At 49.9% G+C, this 15,683-nt stretch overlaps 1 protein-coding gene and 1 long non-coding RNA gene across 2 annotated transcripts in view; one reads left to right on the forward strand and one right to left on the reverse strand.

Annotated features, from left to right (window-relative positions):
• The first annotated feature begins 5,526 nt into the window (after positions 1–5,526).
• On the forward strand, positions 5,527–9,279 carry LOC104859019. Its single transcript, XR_779262.1, has 3 exons — positions 5,527–5,919; positions 6,669–7,278; positions 8,592–9,279. It is a non-coding gene; the product is annotated as an uncharacterized LOC104859019 (long non-coding RNA).
• Positions 9,280–14,840: 5,561 nt separating this feature from the next.
• Col14a1 (collagen type XIV alpha 1 chain) overlaps positions 14,841–15,683 on the reverse strand; it is a 161,684-nt gene continuing 160,841 nt past the window's right edge. The window contains exon 48 of the mRNA XM_010619503.3: positions 14,841–15,620. Within this exon, the coding sequence (XP_010617805.1) occupies positions 15,541–15,620 (80 nt within the window). The 3' untranslated portion in view covers positions 14,841–15,540. The remainder of the gene's footprint in view (positions 15,621–15,683) is intronic.

Here is a 15,683-nt window from a genome sequence, read left to right on the forward strand (position 1 = left end):
GCGGGGCAACTCCGTGGGCTTCTCCAGGGCGTCTTGCACACGCACATCCTGCTGCCCGAGCAGGGGAGGGACACGCACACGCGTGCACCGAGAGCAGAAGGTGCGGGCGCTGTCAGCGTCCCCCGAGTGTGACCCGGCGGATAACGCCAGTCCCGCCTGCCACATCTGCCACCACCCAAGCGACCTCGTGTTCGTGACGAGGCGTCGTGGAGAGAACACGATTACTGAGAATACATAGATTAACTTCTGAAAGCCACAGGATTTGGGGTGGGAAACGCGAGGCCGCACACAACCATTTCTGGAGCCGCCCAGCTTTGAACATTCCTAAGTGAAGACCATCTCGGAAAAGCCAGTGTCCTTTCCTAAAATAGGCTGGAGGTGGATTCCTTTTGAAATCAGCCTCTTCCCAGGCGAAGTTTAAGATGTGTCCGCTGCATCTCAGCTGGAAACTGCTGTGGCCCAAGGCAGTCCGCTCTCCTCGAGGTCCAGCAGCGACACACGGAGAGGACCCACCCGAGGCCGCGCGTCTGTGGCACACGAAGTGCTGCCCTCTCTCCCCTCTTCAGTGTTTCTTGATTCCGCTGGGCGGTGAGCTACCCTCCCCCAAGACCTTGCTCCTTTTAACAGCAAAACTCAACCAAAGAGTGGGAAATATTTGTTTCTCCATTTTTAAAAAAAATTTTCTCTTTAATTCCCTCAGGCTTCCCCCTCCCCCGATGTCCACCTCTGCAGTACACAAGGGTTCCAGCCCTCTGCGGAGCGGCCCCTGTACCTCACACATCTTCATTATTTTGCATCTCTTTCCGGCTCCTCTTTCCCTTTCCCGTCTCTTGGTCCCCTTCCCCTGTGAGAAAGATCCACCTCCCTACTTCCCACTAGCTGTCTTTTATTTAGCTCTTTATGTTTTGGCTTTTCTCGTGTAACAGAAGCCATGCAACATTTAACCTCGTGGGGCTAATTTATTTCTCTTAACATTACGGTCTCAAGGTGTATCCGTCTTCCTACAGACGACTCAGATCTATCCTTCTTTGGGGCACAGCAGTACTCCACTGTGTGTAAACACCACACTTTGTCATTTATCTGTCCTGAACAGATTGGCTGCTCCCAAGACATGTTATAAACTCAAGGTTTAAATGATCTCCGCATTCCGTTTATCTCAGAGTAAAACCCAAGCCCAGGCCCTGGTTCAGCTGCGCTTCTGCAGCTCTTCCTCTGCCCCTTCTGCACAGCTCCGGGCTGGGGATCCCCACGCTGTTCCTCAGAATCCGGCCTCCTGCCTCCCTGCCTCGGGCCTTCATCTCTGCCCAGCTGTTACCTCTCACCAAGGCCCGGTCAGCATAAATGAAGACTCCAGCTCACCCCTCGCTCTACCACTTACATTTACTTCCCATAATGCCTGAGTCTTTCTCCTGTACCCAACCATTTACCTACCCACCCTAGGTTTCTTCTCTCCGTCACTCCCACTAGAACACGAGCTCAGGGAGGCTGGAGATGTTTGTGTGTCGGGTCTGACCATGCGTCCCTCGGCCCTAAAGCCCGCCAGGAATCCGTCTCATTTCACCCCTGCAATCCCGTGGTGCCAGTGGACTCGAGAACTTGCCTTCTAACATCTCTTAGCCTTGAGCGACTCCACCCTCGACTCAGAGCCCCTCAGCTCACCTGTGGCCTTAGCCAGGGTCTGGCAGGCTGTTCTGAGAGGCGGATTCACCTCTACTGCCAGTGTCTTGCCTCCCATTTGCACAAGGAACCCGGTGCTCTTCTCAGAGGACTCACAGACCAAAATGGCATCAGAGTTAGAAGTTAGCACCCAGGAGAGCACAGCTCAGCCAGCAGGACTCAGCAGCCAGAGCAGAAACTTCAGCCTCCCACCCCTGGGGCAGTTCTTAAACACATTCCCTCCCTTCCCAGAGGTCGCCTGGGGCTGGATCCCCACCCGGTGGGCAGCAACCCTGATAACACACCTGTGCTGGCTTCTCTGCGATCCGTGTCAACTGCTCCGGTCCTTGATACCCATGGCCGGCACCCAAATAAACCTCCCACATAAATATCCTTGTTTGATATGCCATCTTTAGGAGAACCAAAGCTGAGACGTGCTGAAGCCCACCCTTGTACTGAGACAGACACAGAGCTTTCTTACTCCCAAAGCAAAACACAGATTCCCTATCACCTGGCAAGGCCCATAAGGCTCTTGAAGGTTTTTAACCCACGTCTCCATCCACTCCTGTTTGACATCACATTCCTGCCCTGCTTTAACATTGGCAATTCCCGATCATGGATGGCCTCATTCTTCCTTGCTGTTTTCATCCACGAGCCTGCTTGCAGAACAGGGTTCAGGGAGCCCGGACTGGGAGGGCAAGGTGTGGAATCACCACACAAACTCCGGGAGGTTCCTGGCACACTTCCGCTTTATTCAGCAAATGCACAGGCTTATATAGGGTAAGGTGGGGGTGGAGACAGGGTGGCGCTACTGGGTCGCTATTGGATAGGGTAAGGCAGGGGTGGAGCCAGGGCGGAGTCGGGATATTTGGCACATCGTTACTGGCCACAGGTTAGTTTTTGGATTGCATGCTTTAGGGGCTGAGGCAAATGCAGTCAGCATTTTAGAGGTTTTTGAGAGGAACAGTTTATCTGTCTAAGGTCAGATCTCTACACACCTGAGGGGGCGGATTATTCCAGCCCTAATAGGCCTTGGAGTTTTCTCATGAGAGAGATGGGTGCAGCTCTCCTGACTCAGCCCGACGTTACCCTGATCCTCAGTTCCCCCTTTTGTCTTTGACTCCAGAGCCTCAGCCAAAAGGACTACATTTTAAGGGAATTGTGACACTTAACAACTAGGCCACACACACTGAGGTCCAACTAGAGATTTTATTCAAGGGGTGGGAGCAGAGAGAGAGAGCAGAGAGAAAGAGCAGAGAGAGAGAGAGAGAGAGAGAGAGAGAGAGGAGGAAGAAGCAGAAGGACAGAAGAACAGAGGAAGGTCCTTTTATCAGTTTTGGGCTGGGCTATTGCTTATTTATGAGGAGCGGGCTACCTTTAACCTGTCACAGGCCAGGTTGCCCTTTATAGGTTTGGTCCTCGAGAAACCGGTTTAACTTCTCCAGACCACTGTGGCCTTGGGGGGTGGGGGCTAGAGATAAGAGCATGAGGTCTTTAAGAGCCAAGAAGCACCAGGAGAATGCAGCCTGTGCTGGCGGCGTCACAAAATACTTTACATAATCAATTCCCTAACAGTTACTGGCATGTCTGATCTTTAAAATAAAGAACACTAACAATATGCCAAACAAGGTTAATATAAATGGGGATCCCAACAACAATCCACGTATCAAATTATTCAAATTATCCCATCCAGCCTGAATTTTTTACCAGATGGTATCCCACACATTATTTAAGGTTACAACATCTAACTCCTGGGTATTAATTCCTCCCAAACCAAGTTTAACTGGATCTGTAAATTGTGTATGGCTGCGCGGACATCTTGAAATAGCAGGGCAGTCTCTTTGAAGGCTTGGGGGATTTTTTTTGTTAGCTGGTTGACCGTTGTCACAACTTGATTTTGTGAGGTGAATGTTGCCATTGTTGTGGTGGAAATAACTGCCACCATGGACACGATGACAGCAATAAAGGCGGAAATTTCAAAATCTTTCTTACGGCGGGGATGAAGCATATGACTGAAGAGAGGATCTGAATTTTGTCATTCTGTATGGAGATCAACGGAGAACCAAACAGCTGGGTTTTTTCAAGTTTCTGTATGATTATTTGCGGAATTGTCCAGGACAAAGCAGAGATCAAAGGCTCTGCGGTTAGAAGGCTGTTCCTGGGCGTGCAGTAGCCTCCCAGGACTGCGCAGCGCCAGCAGCCACAGGCCGGGAAGCACAGTCCCTACGGCCACACGCCAGGGCAGCGCAGCACCCATCCCACTGGCCTCGACCCGGTGCTCGCAGCCCTCTCTGCCCCGCTGGGCCCTAACGTCCCCGGGGAGTGGGGCTGGGAGCAGCTGGGTTGGAGTCCATGGTGGGAGGCAGGGACAGCGGTGGCCGGGGAAAACAAAAGGACCTTCGGCCACCACGAAGCTGTCGGACTTGGCCGCCAACCACGCTCCCCTAAAGGCTCAGCAGGCCCCGCTGCAGGTCTCTCACTTCGAAACTTTTTTGGAGATCCCAGGACCGGGCTGTGGAGAAGGAGGCTGGGCAGCCGAGGCTAAGGACCCTGGAGGCACGCTAAAGACCGAACAGAGGATTGTTTTTCCTCATCCCACAAAAAAAATGGCGGCGCACAGGGTTGAGGCCGCCAACTTGGACCGGAAAAGGCAGGCTCTTCCGGATGACCATTATTGCAGTGAGGAGGGGGTTTGACAGGAAGTGAGAAACCAGTGGGCGGGGCTGACGCCTTTGGGGAAGAAGAACGCGGAAGAAACAACCCGCCTGCGCCATCTTTTTTAAGAGGCTTTTGTCCGCCATCTTTAGAGCACTCAGGGGGCCCTACACTCACCTGAGTTTGGGCTGGAAACACCTCGATGCCTTTAGGGCGTGAGGACCCTTTACTAAGGCGGCCTGTACTGGCAGTTCTTGACTCATGACATTGCCCATGATGTGATCCTTGCCCGAAATTTCAATATTTACCCAGTATAGGCAGGTTCCCTGTCCCGGCAACAATTGTTTTCTTCCACGAGCCCGCTTGTGAAACAGGATTCAGGAGCCCAGACTGGGAGGGTAAGGGAAGGAATCACCACACAGACTCCGGGTAGGAAATGCACAGGCTTATATAGGGTGAGGTGGGGGTGGAGACAGGGTGGTGCTACTGGATCGCTATTGGATAGGGTAAGGCAGGGGTGGAGCCAGGGCGGAGTCAGGATATTTGGCACATCGTTATTGGCCATATGTTAGTTTTTGGATTGTATGCTTTAGGGGCTGAGGCAATGGAGTCAGGACTTTGGAGGTTCTTGAGAGGAACAGTTTATTTGTCTAAGGTCGGATCTCTACACACCCAAGGGGGCGGATTATTCCAGCCCTAGTAGAGCCTCGGAGTTTTCTCAGGAGAAAGATGGGTGCATTGATCCTGATTCAGCCAGACATTAACCTTATCCTCATTTCCTGTCTTCTTTCACACGGGGAACAGTTTCCTGCAGCTCCCTACGTCTCATTCATCGTTACCCTTGATCAGCCCAGGTGTTTCTCTCCCCTTTCCACCTCTGCTCCCTGTAAACAAATGTACTCTACCCTTACTGTGTGACAATTAGTTGTTTTTCCATTGACAGATTGGACTTACTGAGCAAAAGTAGGTCTGTGTCTGTCTCCCGCCCTCCTGGCTCAGTTCCTGGCTATGGAAACATTGAAAAGAATTTGGGGCCCATTGCAGGTCCATAATAAACGTGGGTCGCATGGGCAGTGACAGCTTTTTTAGCTGTGCTAATGCCAGCTAACGTACCATACACACCCAGCTCTGGCTGTTACACGTTTAAACTTCATTCTTTGTCTACATAACAATGAACTGGTTGGGGCCAGGGATTTAGCTCTGTGCTTCCACCACCTGCCCCACAAGCACAAGGTCCTGGATCCGAACCCTGGTACCAACAAAAAACAATACACTGGTTGTTGCTGAAGTCACTGGCCTTCCTCAAAGTCATCCACAAGTCCTGCTCTGGCCCTGTGAGGGCTCGGCCCTCCCACGACCTTGGTGACCTGTGCTTCAGCTGTCAAATGGGAAAGCAGCAGGCAGAGGACACCACATTCCACTTCCTCCCCTCCAAAGTCATCTCTTTCACCAGACGGAACACGTCACAGAGCCACGTGGAGGAAGCTGGGAGATGAACAGTTTGTACTCCATGGTAACCAGCCAGTCTCGGGCCCTAGGAGACGTCTGGGACCTGCATGTGAGGGACTCTGCTAAAACCCAAGCCATGGAGACGAAAGTATGACCCTAGTGAGTGAAGGAAAGAATTTGTGGACAGCAGCTCCAATATACAGGGGTGGGCAACTCTGTGGTGAATGTTTAAATTACAAAGTAATCTATTACAGTGAAGGACACATTGCCATGATGACCCCTCAGAATCCTCCTCCTCACCTTCAGCCTCCTTACCCCACTGTGCTGGCCCCTCCCTGAAGCAGTCCTGGAAGTCCTCTTTCATGAGTTTCTTTGTGCTGTGATGAAAGCTATGCTGAATGGTGCTGCCCCGTGCCGTCCAGAAGAAAGGTGGGCTCCCAAAACATTACCATGTGTCGTCTATCCACCTTATTCGCTGGATCTGGCACTTGTGTGACTTCTGAATCTCCCCCAAAGTCAAAATAACCCCGAAAAGTCAACTTTTTAAATCGACTCAGGACTTGGAGGCAGCGATGGCAATGCAACTAAAAATGCTTGTGAAAGAGGACTCCAGAACCGCTGCCAAAAGCGGTAGAACGATGGGCCAATGTTCCAGGTGAGGGGAGGGTTTTGAGGGGGATTCACAGCAGTGTGCCGTGTTCTGTAGTCATTTATAAATTTAAATATCCACCCTACTTTTTGATCACACCCCAAAGGCATGAGATGGGTAACAAACCATCAGGCCATTGCTTCTAAACACATCTGAGGTTGTGGGCACCACCAGCAGGTAGGAGCGACATCTCACTGTTTGAGGACGGAATGTTCAGATTCAGAAAAGGTTCACGAGCTGTGTTCCCCCTGGTAACCAGGAAGGGCCTTGTGCCGCTGTCTGGACCTGCAGCTACGGAAACTGCCGGCCTCTTTCTGCACTGCCGCCGCGGATTTCACAGTCGCTCTTGCCACTTCTTGCCCTTGGACACTCTCTTTGGCTGCGCGCGTAGACCCTTCCTTCAGGAAGCGTTCCTACGCAGCAACGACAGTGCACGTGCCTCAGACGCCCGCGGCTGTCACTGCAGCCGGCCCATAAGACCCTACGGGGCTCTGAGTCACAGACAGACCTGTGGCGCCGCGGAGGCAGCCAGCTGCTGTTAGCGGTGTCCGAATCTGATAACGCGAACATCTGTGAGAAGAGCTTTATTTATGAAGTTCAGTCCTCCCCGCCTAAGTTCAAAGACTTCACAGACTGCACACGAAAAGGCCAGGCCAAGTACACACACGAGCATTCAGGAAACCCAATGCCCTTTGAAACATCTACTCAGAAGTTAAGCGCATGTGGACCCAGTGCCTCCTCAGAGGGAAAGCCCAGCTGATGTGGACGATTTTATGACAATTTCAGAGAGCAATCAGGATACGTTCGATCAGGTCGAACTGGAACTGAACCAAGGACAGGACAATGAAAAACAGAGACGAATGTCCTTGGTAATTATGCTTCTCTTGTTTGGCTTTATCCGTCGTGTTTGTTTTGTTACCATTCAGAATTCATTTTGGAGCTTTAAAACTATTTTTACTGCTCTGGGTTTCATTATGCATCTTCTTTTGATACAAACAGTTTGCAGATTGGTCATGCTTTTTTTAATCAATAAAATTCAATGAAATTGAACAAGAAACAAAAACCACTTCAGCACATGTTTCTTATTGTACACTTAGGTACAGAGAAAAACAACCATCAGTAGCATTTATACATTTATAAATGCTTCCAAAACAAGCGAATCACGGTACCACTCACGTAGTGCATTCAGGTCCTTTCACTGTGCTTTTTACGTGACCATCGGCTCCCATCTAGGCCACACGAATACAGCATGTGATATTAAAGTATCCGAAAACTGCAACGCTCACTTCCTCCCCATCATTAGTCGTCACGGTGATAGTGAACGGTGAACAGATTCTTCTGTAAAGGAGAATTTCACTCTAAAATCTCTTGCCATTCTCCATTAACACTTTAAGCTTCTGAAAGCACACACTAGTTTGCAAGGTATTTTTAGACCATACGGAACTAGGGCCGGGGACTTAGCTCAGTGGTTCTGCGGCCTGCCTTGCAAGAACAAGGTCTCGAGTTCGACCCCAGGTACCGAAAACATCTGGAAATAGGAACAGGTAAGTAAAGCCGACACTTTAGAAGATCCCAGTTTCTGTGACCCCACGCTCGGGAGGTGACCGCTGTGACGTGTCTGAGTATCCATCTCAACTCACAGTCCGGGCCGATAAACCGTACAGATCCTGCTCGGCTACCTCTTTCTCGTTTCACAGTACATTTGGATATTTTGTGTCACCCAGATTTCTAATGAAATCCTTCAGCCAGATGCATAATGTGAAACTCCCACAAGTGTTTGAGTTCCTTAATTTCTGGTAATGTTACTGATTCTAGGGTGTAGATGGACCAGGATTTTGCAGCCAAGGAAATCTGTAAATGCTGACTGTGTCTAGCAAATGAGCCCTCTCCGTCAGTGTTTCCAATGCCACAACGGATTAGAAGGAAAAGTTATGACCTTTTTTTTAAACCAAATATTTTGGTTTACACCTTGGAAACCTCCACTCTGCAGCAGAGCAGCCCTTCCCGGTGGGGACGGCCCAAAGGAACTGAGCCCGGACCGGCTGCACTGCCCGAATTAGTCACCCCACTCGCTCTGTCCTGTTTCAACTCTCTTAAGTCACTATCTGCAACTCATAATGGACTTTGGAAAAAAACTCACAGCCAACTTTCCCTTCTAAACCCATTTTCTCTCCCTCCTCAGGTTTCTGTCTCGCTTGTGAAATTGCCATTTACCCGGTCTTCCAGACTCGGAATCTCTGAGACGTTCTCACCTCCTGCGCGTGGTTTCTCCACATCCCATCAGCCAGCGAGTCTGCCCAGCTCCTTTCCCAGGTCCTCTCGCTCGTACTCCCCACCCGCCACCGCGCTGCTGGGCGCGGACCCTCCCTGAACCACACCGGCAGGCGGACCAGGGCACGCACAGCCAACGCAATCACAACGCCTACTCTGCTTCTTCTGTGCAGTGTCGGCTCAGCTGTGTTACTTTGCAGTCTTGTGATAAAGGGAATCCTGACTTTAACCTGTGCAGATCAACTTGCTACACAGTGCCCGCAACGCCCCACCCCGACTGTCTCATGCGTGATCAAAACCGAGCTCCTCAAAGAACCTGTGCTGGGAGCAGAAGCTTCTTAGAAGTGTTTCCCCTTTTACCGAGCAGCTATCAAGTGTCAAGCGACTGCATACAACACGGGAACGCAGCTAGAAAGGGGACTCTGGGGTCCCAGTTGTCAAGGGGGCCCTGGCGGAGCTGGGGAGACGACACAGACGGAAGCCTTGGGTCCTGGGTGTGCGTGTGAGGGACTCGTCTGCCCGGGGTGGGGCCGACTCCTTCCCAGTGAAGCAGAAGCACATCAAAAAGGAAACAAGAAAGAACACGCATTAAGGGTTTGGCAACGGCTTTGCTGGGCTGTGGTTTGTCAAATATTTGGTTGCGAGATCTATTTAAATGCATTTAATTTTTTTAAAAAAAAGCACAAATAACCAAGCTGGAGAATTCTTGTAAACAGCAGTGAAAGAGGGAGAGCAGAGAGGGCGAGGTCTCCCCAGGAGCGGAGCCCACAGCCAGGACTCCTGTGCTCACCCGGCCCTGACCAGCGCAAGCTCCGGCTGGCCTGTTCAATGCCTGGTGCAGGAGTTTGTTGGTAAACGGAGCTCTTCGAGCTCCCTGCCCCGAATTTGGGTTCCCAGAGGCGTGACTGTGTCCCCGTCGTGTGCACTCACTGTTCTGGGAGGAGGGAGCCATCACGGCCGTGACCGCCTTCCCATCCGCTCCGCGCCCCTGGTGATCGAAACGATCTGGGAGGAGGGAGCCATCACGGCCGTGACCGCCTTCCCATCCGCTCCGCGCCCCTAGTGATCGCAAAGCTCGGTGCCTCCCAGGCTGAGGTCCAGGCGCGCTGGGGAAGGCAGGGGACGGCCCGACGCCGAGCGGGGCAGCGGGGCGAGGACCCTGCAGGCCCAGCGACACGGGAGCGAGACGTGCCTCGAAGTCGGGCGTGGGCCTCTCCCGTCACTGCTGACCCGAGCGATGGCTGTGTTCGGGGCAAAGAACTTAACTTTTCCCTCTCCGGCCCTTCCCAGGGAGCATCGAGGTAAGCGCGGACTGGCCCTTGCCGGGGTTTGTGAGGCTCAAAGGAGCTACACGGACGCAGTCGCTTTGCACTTCTCGCCCGTGTTTCTGGCTCTCGGCCGCTTCCCAGCTCACGGGAAACTTGTCCTCCACTTCTGCGACACGAATGAGGCCCGTGGTCGCCAGGCCAAAGCCTGGTGGCGACTCCCCGCCTCCTCCGGACGTTGAGGGCGCCACGGCCCGGGCCCAGGGAGGTCTGAGCGCCGCCCGACCCATCTACCCATCTCGCAGTCCTCACAGCCGGCCTGGGCCGCGGGCCATTCCGCCGCCCCTTCGGGACCGAGGTCCTGCAGTGCGGCTGGAGAGAGATTCCGCCTCCACCGCCTCGGAGCCCACCCGGCTCAGCCACCCCGCCGCGGTCCCTCAGCTGGTGCTCCAGGAACCTAAAATACAATCGCAAGCGCCGACACCCTGCTCGCCTTGGCCTGCGGCCTTGTGGCGCCCTCCCCTGACAGCTGGCCTCTGCCCGTTCCTCCTGACGAAGGGCTCTCGTCCTGGACAAGTCCTGCCCTGGAATCCCCCGCCCACACTTTCCTAGCAAGTGCCAGCCCCACAGAGGGGGCCTGCGGTCTCTGCTGCCTGGGAGGAGCAGGGCTCCTGTCCATGCCCTTGCCTACACCCTCCCAGCAGCCACTCTGTCCTTTTTCATCATGATTTATAGTTCATGTTGCCATGTTGCTTGTCTATGTGCTTAGGTCCTCCTCCAGCAGAGAAAAGGAAGCTCTGTGAGGACAGTCCGTTCCAGACCCGTCCGTTCCAGCCCCGTCCCTTCCCCTCCCTTCCCTTCCCCTCCCCCACCTTTCTCTCTCCCTCTCTCCCTTTCAGCGACAGTCTTGCTGTGTAGTCCAGGCTGGCCTTGAACTCACTATATAGTCTACACTGACCTCAAACTCACTGTGATCCTCCTGCCTCAGCCTCCCTAGCGCTAGGATTACAAACATGCACCACCATGCCCAGCTAAGTCTTTCTTTGTTTATGGTTTTATTCTCAGAACTAAAATACCCTGGTGCACAGCAATATTAAATAAAGAAGGTTGCAGGTGGTAGAAAAGAGGGAGGGAGGGTTGTCTTGAATTAAATTGGGGTCTTCTGAATGTAAAATTAGTCTAAAACACCTATTCTCAAAAGAAATTAAGAGTTTCTAACAAAAGTGATGAAAATTCTGAAGAGTAATATCTTTTATAAATAAACTGATGCTTTGCTTTCAGAAAACAATACAAATTACAAATTAAAAGAGGTATATTCCTGCCAAAAATAAGTCAATAAAAATGTGCTTCAATATTAGTTTTTGTTACATGCAATGTGTTGTGAACACACAAATCCAGAATGACTTACACCTTTGGAGCATTTCACTCAATAAAAATCTAATACACTAGGTCCAAGTGATGACACATTTCAAACCAATGAAACTTTTCTGTAGCCTCAGTAAACAAATGGCGATCACGTGTAATCAAAGCCACATGTATTTGCATAACTCAAGAATAATATGAGTAGATTAGCACTCCTAGCGATTTACATTTTAGCAACTATAGCAAAGGCTGAGAGTCTTTAGAGTGACATGGTTGGGGACTACTTGTTTTCCAAGGCCAGACGGTAAAATATGTAACTATCCTCTTCTACACGAACACGTTGTCTTAGACTGAGAAGTCTGAGGCAGAGGGCTATGGGTGACTAATCACACGCCCGGTTGTCAGAGTTGGAAGAGTTCTCTCAGGATTCTGGGTCAGGCTGTCTTGACAGCTGTGTGAGCCGTTCTCCTAGCTGGTCCTGTTCCTGTGGGTAAATTCGTACAACACACCAGCGAGGAAATGGCTGTGGGGTCTCTGTTCACTGTCCTCTTTTGTTCCCTGCAGAGACACCAAAGGCTATTTCCTTGACCCCCAAAAGCACCAAACAGGCCCTCCCGGTTGAACCCTTAGATAAAGAGGTCTTCTTCACTTGCTGTGGTGTCACTAACAAAAGGACGGGAGACCCTTAGGTGCACAGAGGGTCAGACGACCTGGTAACCAAGCCAACACTACCCTAATTAGCCTTCTCATGATCCATAAAGACCCAACTTCTGGCTCTGAAGGATCTTGCAGCAATTGGAGAATATCAACTTGATTGGCTGTGAGGTAAGTCCAGGGGTTAGTGGAGCACACTTCTGGTAGGTCTGTGTGGGTCATGGAGGCCTGGCACTGGAGACTACGTCTGGCCTCTGGCTGCTTCCTCTCTGGCACCGCTCTTGCACTCTGCTTCCCAGCTGCCATGAGCTAAGCCGTTTGCTCCACCATGATGTTTCTGCTTTAGAGTCAGGTAATTATGGACTGGATTCTCTGAAACTATGAACCTAATTAAACTTCTTGGGGCCAGGGGTTTAGCTCAGTGGTTCCGCCGCCTGCCTCACAAGCGCAAGGACCTGAGTTCGATCCCTGATACCAAAAAAAAAAGTGGGCCAAACAGAAGAGGTCTCGTCTTTGCCCACTCTGAGGCACTGACCTCTGAGTCCCTCTGTACTAATTAAAATTCTTATAATTTAAATTGTGGGCATTGTGTCCCAGAGACAGAAAAAGATGACGAACACAGAAAATTAGAATCAAAATGGAATCAATGTTGTGATTGTCCCTGACCATGTGGTTTAGAAGGCTTTAGAATTGACTTGCATGCCATAAGCACAATCTAATGGGTGACCAGAAGGCTGTTGGGAATGAAGACAGAAAAGGCCAGGCTAAGGACACTTTAGCTGGGAACAAGAGCTCCATTGGTAATTGGACTAGAGGTCATGTATGTTACATTACACTCTGGCAAAAACAAAAACTGTCTACATTTCACCCACATTTTAAGACTTTGCCAGGAAGATTAAGGACAGTGGATTAATCTGGTGGAGGAATTTCAAGGCAGCCCAATTCAGGCTGTTGCGTGAGTACTGCCAGCTGTTTTTAGTTACATTTAATTTTTAGTTATAGTGTGAGTTGGGGACAAAAAGAATACAAACGTTGGAAAAACTTAAATTTTGGCCAAAATGGGCCTGTAAAGGTGTGAGACCAAAGGAATGAGGTTGCTGAAAAGATTAGTATTGTTAAAAAGAAACAGACTACTTTGCATAGGGACAAGAAAGAGACCTTGAGGGCATCTCTGAAATCAGCAAGTCTCCATCATTGCAGGGACAAAGGGGAGAAAATGTGAGCCGTTTATTTGAGAAGACAGTGCAGGGGCCCCACACTCAAGATGAGCCACCTAGGGAAATGGTTCCCCAGGACTCTTTTTAACATACTCAGTCATCTAGACAAACACTACTGCTGCTGTGGTCCAAGGGGACTTGACTGCAGCTCCCACTGACATCAGACCATGGCATCTTCTGCATGATGCTGGTTTTACTGGCATGCAGAATTCAAAGGCCAGGGTGAGGGACACTTTCATTCATATTTCAAAAGAAGGCCAGGCAAGGAGCCTCTGAGAGGAGAGTGTGTGAAGCTATGGAAATGAAGCTGGGGCACAGTGGGGACTCAGGAAGTCAGAGACACCAGGGACAGGAGCACTCCTTTACAAGGGAAGCTGAAGGCAGCAGTGGATCCAGCCCGAGAGGGGCTCTATGGGCTTCAGTCAGTAAGGGCATGGAGTGGGGCCAGCCAAGCACCTGGAATGCTCACATTTCACTAACATGCACCCTAGATGCTGGATATAGAGCGACAGGACTTAATATTTGCTCTGCTGGGTTTGGGTCTTGCTTTGGTCCAAGTCTTTTCTATCCCTTTTCCTCCCTTTTTGGAATAGGAATATTTACCCTATGCCATTGTAACTTGAGATTATGACTATGTAATTTGTTTGTTTTTACAGAAGTTCAGAGCTAAAACATTAACTTGGACTTTTGAAAAATGCTGAGACTTTGTGGAAGGGACCATTGTGCTTCCAGTTGTACACAGGATGACATATTGTTAGGAGAAATTATGAACTTGCTATTGTTTTATTTGAAGATTAAGTATGGTTAAAGGACACGTGTATAGGTAACAAGTTGACAAGGGGTGGGATGTGGCAGTTAGGAAGGCTGATTGACTAGGGGATCTGCTCAGAGGATGGGTGTATCACAATTCTAGGTGTGTCTGCATGGGTCCTGGAGGCATAGTGTTGGGGCCAGTGTCTTGTTGCTGACCTCCTCCTCTCAGCCACCATGAACTAAGCAGCTTGGCTCCACCGCAAACTTCTGTGGTGACTTTTATGCCTTGGGACCGGCCAACCATGGACTGAATGCCCTGAAGCCTAAGCCAAATTAAGCATCTCCTCCTTTAAACTGTAGGTGTCTTGTGAGTGAAAGCTAATACAAACTCCACTCAACTTTATAAAAGCGGTTCCCACGAAGATGCTACAGGAGAAAGGCACACACAATCACTTGTGGTTCTTTCTCTTTTCTCATTAACTCAATTCTTTCCTAAGTACTTACCTTTTTCGTTTGCAAGAAAAAGACAAGTTCAATTTAAAGGCTAGTCTATTGGATTTAATTTTGTTTCTCCCCTGCCTTTTAGAGTTTTTCAGGCTATTCTTAATACTGGAAGACAGAAGGGTTCATTGGTAAACCACTGGTAGATACTTATTTAGAGCATTATTTCATTTGCACTGCCTTTGCTGCCTGGTGGATTATAAATGAGTAATAAAATTCTGTTGTTCTGTGTGTCTTAGGTTGACTGCTTCTTTTGTTATGCTTTACTGTACCAGAATGAATGAATGAGTGAAAGATTGAATGCTTACCTAAAGAAAGGCAACTGTTGTTACTCTGGTGGACACTCAATTAAGACCACAGAAATGCAGCAAAAAGAATCCCCCTAGTTTGTTTTAAATTTTTATTTGCTTACAAAAGAAAATAAAACCATGTTCTCCAAAACTCTTCTACATGTACAAAGTAATCCCTGTGGATGAGGAGTGACAAGCCCTGGGACATACTGCTGGGTGAAGCAGAGCTGGTGCAAAGTCGTTACTTTACAGGAGTCAAACCCACTGGGAAGCCAAGTCTATGTTTTAAATTATCAAATCCAGAAAGATTACATTTGGGAGCTTCCTTTTAGATACCCGTGAAACCAGTCACTACGTGATCGAAGATCCAGACAGCTCAATCAAGCAAGAGGTAGTGTCAGCGATGATGAGCCCTGTTTCTTAGGGTTCCCGTGGGGTTGGGGAGTGGTATGATCTGTGACTCTCTTTGAATTCGCTCTTTTCCTGCAGGGGCCCATTTTCCTCCAACATTGTCATATCTCTCCTGTTCATTTCAGGACTAGAGGTCCTCTATCACATAAGACTCCAGGGTTCAATTTATTTTTCCAAGTCGCCCTTTGGGCAATCTTCTCTGGACAAAACAGCAAGGAATGTCATGGATCAAAGGGATTTTTAAAAATATAATTTTGATAATAATAACAGTAATGCTAACATTATCCGAGGAGGAGATTTAGGCTGCAGACATGAGCTCCCCAGCATACAAACCCTGTGACAATATTTTCTTGGGTAAAATTCCTTAGGAGGTCTTGCCGCTGGTCTTTCAGTATCCTCTGAGGCTGTCAGATCCCGGAGCCCCACAGTTCCAAGGCTTCTTCCTCATCTTGGACAGGGGTGAATTCAGGTTGATCTGGATGGGGGGCTAAAGAGGAAAAGTGGGGTGGGGACCTGATAGAACCCAGAAACCACAAATGAATATTCTCCC

Source organism: Fukomys damarensis, unplaced genomic scaffold, assembly GCF_012274545.1.
Source record: "Fukomys damarensis isolate Sample0158 unplaced genomic scaffold, DMR_v1.0_HiC HiC_scaffold_5, whole genome shotgun sequence".
Taxonomy (NCBI): Eukaryota; Metazoa; Chordata; class Mammalia; order Rodentia; family Bathyergidae; genus Fukomys; species Fukomys damarensis.